Genomic DNA, 7,469 nt, shown 5'->3' on the forward strand with positions numbered 1-7,469 from the left:
CCTGCATGAAGCGAAGTCTGGCTGCTGCCATGTGTTGGGTCTGCAGGTGCCCAATGCCTGGGTCCCTGCCTGAGAAAAGCGGGGGGCAGGGGGGAGCTGGCTTTGTCCAAACTAACCTTGCTCATCTTTCCTGGGGATGCACACATCCTTTCCCTCACCCCATGGGGCCTCGCTGGGCAAACCTCCCCCTAGGAGTGTGCCCGGGAGGCTCCAAGCCAGCACCAGCATTGACATGATGCTGGGTGATGCTCCTGGTGGCTTTGGAGATGTCAAGGGCCAGGAAACATGGGGGTCGACTGGGCTTCCCATCACTTGTGAGGGAATCCAGGGCTCCGGTCTCTCATGTCCTTTATAACCGGTGGGCTCTATGCCCCTCTAGCAGAAGATCAAGTGCCCTGCTGTAGCCCTGCTGTCAATGCAGATGCTGTCCTCGGTGCAGACGGCTGCCCAGGGAGGCAGCCTGGGCACGGGAAGGGCAGCAGGGACTTGGGTGACCACCAAGGCGACGTTGTGTTTCAGGGAGCCCCTGACCCACCATGACATTCAAGCAAGCGTCCATGATGGCTCCGGAGGCCACGGCCACCACGATGCCCATGGCCACGATGGAGAACTCCACCGAGGCTGCAGGGCCAGGCGAGAGCAAGGAGGACATGTTTACCAAGCTGAGGGACAAGTTCATGAATGAGCTCAACAAGATCCCTTGTGAGTAGCTGCCTCCTTTTCCAGGTATCCCTTTCCCTGTGACCCCACCACCAGTCCAGTCCCGGTGCAGCACGTGGGACAAGGCGGTGGGGTAGCTGTGGCCAGGAGGGAGCTGCGGGGCTGATGACAACACTGGCTTTTGCCCACAGTGCCACCCTGGGCCCTCATCGCCATCGCGGTGGTAGCCGGACTCCTCATCCTCACCTGCTGCTTCTGCATCTGCAAGAAGTGCTGCTGCAAGAAGAAGAAGAACAAGAAGGAGAAGGGCAAAGGCATGAAGAACGCCATGAACATGAAGGACATGAAGTCGGGCAACCAGGTGACGTCCTTCGGGACTGCTTGGCCTTGCCCTGCGCTAGGTGTTGTAGGACAACCCCTCTGGTTGAGTTACAAACTGTGTTGGGGCACTTGTAGCTCAGGCAGCAGAGGAGGATGGAGCCACCAGTATCCTGGGATGGGAAACCTGGAGCTGAGTCAGCAGCACTGTCCTATTCCAGTGCCTGGTGGCCTGGATGGGACCAGGCTCAGGCTGCCCTGGACAGACTGATGCTTCACCTGAATCAGCAAATGTTAATTTAATCCCTTGTCTCTCTCTCTGAGTTGCCCTCTTATTTCTCTGTGCCTTTAGTAGAGAGGGGAGGACCACCAGGGCAAAACCCCCACCAGTTTAGGGGGTCCCCAAAAAGCCAGTGCTCAAGAGGCAGGTGCTGGTGCATGGAGCAGAGCTGGGACCATCTCCCCATCCTGGGGGGCCAGGAAGGGACAACGGGAAGGAGGCTTTGGTACCAGAGAGTTTGGGGCGATCCTGGCCATTTCAATTCATCAGCCCAACCCAGGGCCATTTGGAGGGGGTGGGAGATTTTGGGTGTCCATTCCTGCTCTTCAGAGCCACAGGGGTACCACGGGCATGTGGGCAGGGCTGGAGAGACGAGCACTGAGTGGGGATGCTCCGTCACACTTGCCCGTCTGCATGCCCCCGCGGTGGTGGGAGATGTGGGGTGGGATACCCCAAGGGAGGGCGAGGGCTGCCGTTCCCTGGGGCTCAACGGGGCCATACAAACCCCCATTCCCCACCTCGCCGTGGGTCCCTTGTCGATGCTCTCTCTAACGTAGCTCTCTTCCTTCCCACTGCTCTCACCGTCCTCCCTCCCTGCTGCCCTGTCTGCGTGTTCCCTCTCTGTCCCGGGACGCCCTTCATGGTAGGTGCTACCCCGAGTGTCCTTCTCCATCGGCTGCTTCCAGGGTGGGATGGGGGACCTGGGGACACATCGGAGAGGTGATACGGGGCTGAAGCTCCCACCCCGTGGACCATGGCTTGGAGAGCCGTGGAGAGGGGTGGCTTTGCCTTAGACATAGGGGAATTGTGTTGTATCTCTATTACTAAGTTAATAAAATTGCCCTGCTAAGCCCTTAGCACCGGCTGCAGTGCTCCCCCAAGCATGGGTTGGGGGAGCAGAGTATCCCTGCACCCTTTGCAGTAGGTTGCTTGCCTGCAGCCCCCCCCCATACAAGCACCAAACCTCCCTCCACTGGAGCTGACCCCCCCTGTCCCAGTGCCCCGAGGCAGCCCCCCCCCCCACGCCGTCACGGCTGGACCAGCACCGAGCAGCCTGGGGGCTCCCCAGCTTCCCGGCAGCTGCGTGGTTGTGGGCAGAGCTGGTGCCACCCCAGGGCTGCTTTACCAGCGCTTTACGTCCCCAGTGCGGGGGGTCTCCTTGCCCCTCATGGGGAGAACCCAGGGGGTTGAGAAGCCAGTAGGACTGGGGTGCCGGAGTTCCCCAGTGGTGTGGGAACAGTCATGCTGGGCTGTGACCCTGCCGCTGAGCCGGGCATCTCGGCTGCTGTTGCAGGATCAACAGGATGATGATGATGCGGAGATGGGTCTGACGGAGGGGGAAGGTGAGGAGGAGGAGAAGGAGCCGGAGAACCTGGGCAAGCTGCAGTTCTCGCTGGACTACGATTTCCAGGCGAACCAGGTGATGGAGGGGCTGGGGCTCACCTGAGGAGGTGGGGGCGTGGAGTTTGCCCAGGGAGGGTATTTCAGAGGAGAAGTCTCCCTATTGGACCTAGGTGGCATGGGAGGGAGCGGAGAGCTGGGTGCTGTGCCATGGGGAGTGCTGCCCCACATTGGGCTGGAGACAAGCCCTTGGCATCTGCAGTGTGTAGCTGGGTCAGCTCGCTGAAGACACCCCTCTCCCCCCTCCAGCTGACAGTGGGGATCCTCCAAGCTGCCGAACTGCCAGCTTTGGACATGGGCGGCACCTCGGACCCGTACGTCAAGGTGTTCCTGCTCCCTGACAAGAAGAAAAAGTATGAGACCAAAGTGCAGAAGAAGACACTCAACCCTGCCTTCAACGAGACCTTCACCTTCAAGGTGAGCCCCTTCCTACCCACCACATGGGACTTTGAGTCCCACTCCCATCTTTCCTCCTGACTGTGTCCCAGTCCTGTACTTTGACCCTCGCTGCTGGGAGCAGGCGGTCCCTGCTTGGGCTCCTCTGAGCTCGTTGCCAGCCCGGTGGTCTTCTTTGTGCAGGTCCCCTACCAGGAACTGGGTGGGAAGACGCTGGTGATGGCCATCTATGACTTTGATCGCTTCTCCAAGCACGACATCATTGGTGAGGTGAAGGTACCCATGAACACGGTGGACCTGGGCCAGCCCATCGAGGAGTGGCGGGACCTGCAGAGTGGTGAGAAGGAGGAGGTGAGAGCAGGGCCGGCGCAAGGCCCTCGGCCAGCTGAAACCCTTGGCCAGGGGGGTTGAGATGTGCTCTGCTTTCTGGGTGATCCCACAGTGCTCGGGATGGTGATCGCTGTGGGGTCCTACCTGCATGCCATGCATGTCCTGGCCATGAACGCTGGGCAGGATCCGCCCCTGTTGTTCCCCCATGCAAAAGCCTTTCTGTAACAAAAATGAAGAGTATAAATGTCTTGGGTGCTGTGCTGGGACTGGCCTGCCCAAGACCCAAGTGATCAAACCCTTGTGCCGGTGCACGGGGTGCCAGCTTGTGCCTGCATTGAAGGTTGAGCAGGGTTTGGGGGGACCTGCATGTGGGACCATGTCCCAACGCTGCGATACGATGCACTGGCAAGGCTTTGATGCCTGCTCCCTGCTCTGCTTGGCAGCCAGAGAAGCTAGGAGACATCTGCATCTCCCTCCGGTACGTGCCCACGGCTGGGAAGCTCACTGTCTGCATCCTGGAGGCCAAGAACCTGAAGAAGATGGATGTCGGGGGTCTCTCAGGTGGGTGTGGGCTCGTGGGCATCCTCCTCACACCCCGCCCTGGGGTTGTGTTGGAGAAGGACACTGGGTCCATCAGTCTGGCAGGGCTTGGGGAAACCCCCTCCAGTGCCTGGGACATCCTGCATTGGCGGCAGCCCAAGGTTTGGCTGGGGGGCGAAGGGAGATGGGGATGGGATGAGCCCCCCCAACCCTTAGGAAGGACATACTGAATTTGGTCTGCCACTGTGTCCAGGGCCAGGACGCTGCAGGACCCGGGTGGTGAAAATGCTCCTTTGCCATTTGCTCCTGGTGCTGCTCCTCCTCGCCTTGGGGCTAAGGACCTCAGTCGATGGCATGTTTTATGCTAGAAGAGTCTTACCATCTCCATCCCAGGGCTGAGCTCTCTGCCCAGGGGTCCTCAGCTCTCTCCAGACCTGCCTTAACCAGGAGAAGAGCAGTACCTGCATGGCTGGAAGGGTTCAGCTTTATTGCTGGGGTGTCCTGCTCCAGAAATGGGGGTGACAGGCCAGCACCCACCAATGTCACTCCACTGTTCCCAGCCCTCCTACAAGGAGACCCACAGGACCCCTTGGCCAGTTACTCCCACAAATCCTCTCCAGCCCAAATATTTTGGCTTTGGCCTCCATCCACAAACCTCAGAACACCTTTAGTCGTGGAGGCCTCCTTACCCCACGGTGCACCTCATTCTGGGCTGAGACGTCTCCCGGGCATCTCCGCCCTGGTTGATGCACCCTTCTGCCACCCCCAGATCCCTACGTGAAGATCCACCTGCTGCAGAATGGCAAGAGGTTGAAGAAGAAGAAGACCACAGTCAAGAAGAAGACTCTGAACCCCTACTTCAACGAGTCCTTCAGCTTTGAGATCCCCTTTGAGCAAATACAGGTTCGTCCGATGACTTCACTGGGAGGCAGGCAGGGTGGGCCGATGGGAGAAGTCCCCCAGGAGAAGTCTTCCCACCGGCCTAAGCGGCTCCTGCCGAGCTTCTGGTCTGGTCACCCATAAAATACGTCCGGTCCCACCCTGGGGCTGGGCTGATGCTGAGGGCAGCTGGTGCAGGGGCCGAGGTGGGAGGCTGGGCAGCAGCCACAGGAGATGCAACCCCCAAGCCCAGCTAGCAGCAGGAATGGGGCTTTTGTTTGCTCCCGGTCCTGTAGTGCTCGCCCCAGGCATAGCAGGGACCCCCAGTGGTCCTAGGGGCATTTTGGACCATTGGTAGGTGCCTTCTGCTGCTCCATGTCCTGCAGTAGCCCCTGCACGTGCCCCTTGCCCCAGCCCAGCCTTGTCAAGCCCTGTAGCCCGCAGCTCTTGCCCAGCCCCACACCACCTCTTGGTGCCCTTTCCCAGGTGGCCACGTCAGGATGAGCTGGGCCCCCACCGTGGCTCTGCAGCCCTGGGCTCCTCGGGGAAGGAAGTGGAGGAAGCTATGGGCATCGAGGGGACCCTGCCCCAAAACAGGCCACAGAGGGCTCAGCTTTGGGGGATCCCTGGGGTGCGCTGCTGAGCCACCCCGGGGCTGGGGACAGCATGGAGGCTGTGGAGCAGTCACGGCCTCTGTGCCTTTCTGCCCCTCTAAAGAAGGTTTCCTCCTTTAGAAAGTGCAAGTGGTCATCACGGTGCTGGACTACGACAAGCTGGGGAAGAATGAAGCCATCGGCAAGATCTTCACGGGCTGCAACTCCACCGGCACAGAGCTGCGGCACTGGTCTGACATGCTGGCCAACCCCCGGCGGCCCATTGCCCAGTGGCACTCGCTGAAGCCAGAGGAAGAAGTAGATGCAGCTCTCGGGAAGAACAAATAGGAAGATCTGCCGGCCAGCACGGCATGGCACTGCGGACAGTCGAAGCGACCCAGAGCTACTGATACCTCAGTTACGCAATCTTTGTTTTTGTTTTTTTTTGTTCTGTTTTAAGCTGAAATACCCTTTGATGGCTGTGGAAGGGTTCCCAGACAGTCCCAATAGCTTCCAGGGGAAGAGGTTAAAGACACGGATGGTTCTTTTTTGTTCTTCAGCATCGCTCCCTTCTGCTGCATGTCCCATCGCCTCTGCCCGCCATCCCTTCCAGGTGCAAAGCCATCGTCATGCCTGGGGCCTTCCCCGGCGGCCGCGTCACCAGCCCGCAGCATCGCTGCTGAAGTCCTTCCCTTGGGTTCACGTGGGGAACCATTGAACGTTGCACGGAGGTGATACTGGAGCCTGATAGCGTGAGATGACCAGACCCACTGTGCTTGCTTGGGGCATGAACAGCTGCGTGGACATCAAAACGGTGGAGAAGACCCTCTGCAGGAAGACGCAGGTGCCTCCCGCTCCTGCTCTGCCTCCCTCTGTCCGGGAAGGGCAAGAGCCGTGGTTTTGGGCCGAGGACGGCCGAGTGCCCCTGGCCAGCTCCAGGTTTGGCTTCTTCTGGGGAGAGGTTTGCAGGGACAGCGGGGCCCCACTGCGGCTGGCATGGCGGTGGGGTGCCAAACCCTCGGTACTGCAGGCGGAGCTGCGGGGGCCAGTCTGAGCACGGGGAGGCCCGTGGGGTCTGCTTTGAGGAGACACATGGAGGGATGTGCATGCAACAGCAGTGCAGTGCGGACCACCACCACCTCTGCCATGCGGCCATCATGTCTCAAGAGGCCAAGCAAGGACAGCACTGGGTGATTTGCATGTGTGTCCCACCATGGTTCGTTGAAACCTGTAGGTCAAGATGCTTCCACAAGGCAGGTTTATACTGCGAGGTCTCCAAATATGAGGGGCGCAGCCCCCCAGAGTGGTACCAGCTGCTTCCCCAGAGGCCATCACGTGTCCCCAGGGCTCAGCCCTGCCACGGGCACCCCAGCACAGTCTCAGGGCAGCCGGGGGGCTATGGGGAGCTCCAGCCCCACTGCCACATCCCACTGCTGTGATGCTGGTGGGGAGGGTGAGACCGAGCCTGTGGCCCACAAGGGACCAGAGGCCCCAACCCCTGTGAGCTGCTGCTCCCCTCCGGGCCATTGGCTGCTGAATCCACCCCGTCCCGCTCCCCTCGGGGTTATAAGCCATACCTGTGTCCCTGACAGCGGGCAAGAGCTTCTCCGGGCCACCTCTCCCACCATGGGATGAACCAGGACCAAGCCCCTGAGCTGGAAAGCCAGTGTCGTTCCCTGCAGCTGGGAGAGGGTCCAGCAGCCCTGCCCAGTTCAGCCCAGTCTGTACTGGAGCACTGACGTCAGCTGGTGTGCCTGTCCTGGCTCCAGCTCCCCAGCAGCCTCGTGCTCCCTGCTCCACTTTGCTTTCCTGGACTCGGTTTTGTGGGGTTTTGGCACGGTTAAGCAGCAAAGGGCATTGCATCTTCAGCGAGGGGGGCTCGCAGTGGAGAAGCAGAGCTCCGGGGTGCAGCCGGGGATGCCCCGGGCATCGGGGACGCTGCTCTGGGGGTCCAATGCCGGGGCTGGGACCTTGGTGCAGGGCGTCCTGAGCCCGGGGACAAAGTGCCAAAACTGAGCTTGTCCTGGTGCCGTCGGATGCTTCAGCAGCTCCTTGCAGCCCCCACTTCCAAA

At 60.4% G+C, this 7,469-nt stretch overlaps 1 protein-coding gene across 1 annotated transcript; it reads left to right on the top strand.

The window, feature by feature from the left end:
- Positions 1-536: 536 nt before the first annotated feature.
- On the top strand, positions 537-5,745 carry SYT2 (synaptotagmin 2). The gene is made up of 8 exons (XM_059830982.1): positions 537-702; positions 852-1,021; positions 2,562-2,678; positions 2,909-3,076; positions 3,239-3,406; positions 3,829-3,946; positions 4,695-4,828; positions 5,539-5,745. The coding sequence occupies exons 1-8, from the start codon at positions 537-539 to the stop codon at positions 5,743-5,745; spliced, it is 1,248 nt and encodes a 415-aa protein (XP_059686965.1).
- The last annotated feature ends 1,724 nt before the right edge of the window (positions 5,746-7,469 follow it).

This window comes from Gavia stellata, chromosome 30 (assembly GCF_030936135.1).
Source record: "Gavia stellata isolate bGavSte3 chromosome 30, bGavSte3.hap2, whole genome shotgun sequence".
NCBI lineage: Eukaryota > Metazoa > Chordata > Aves > Gaviiformes > Gaviidae > Gavia > Gavia stellata.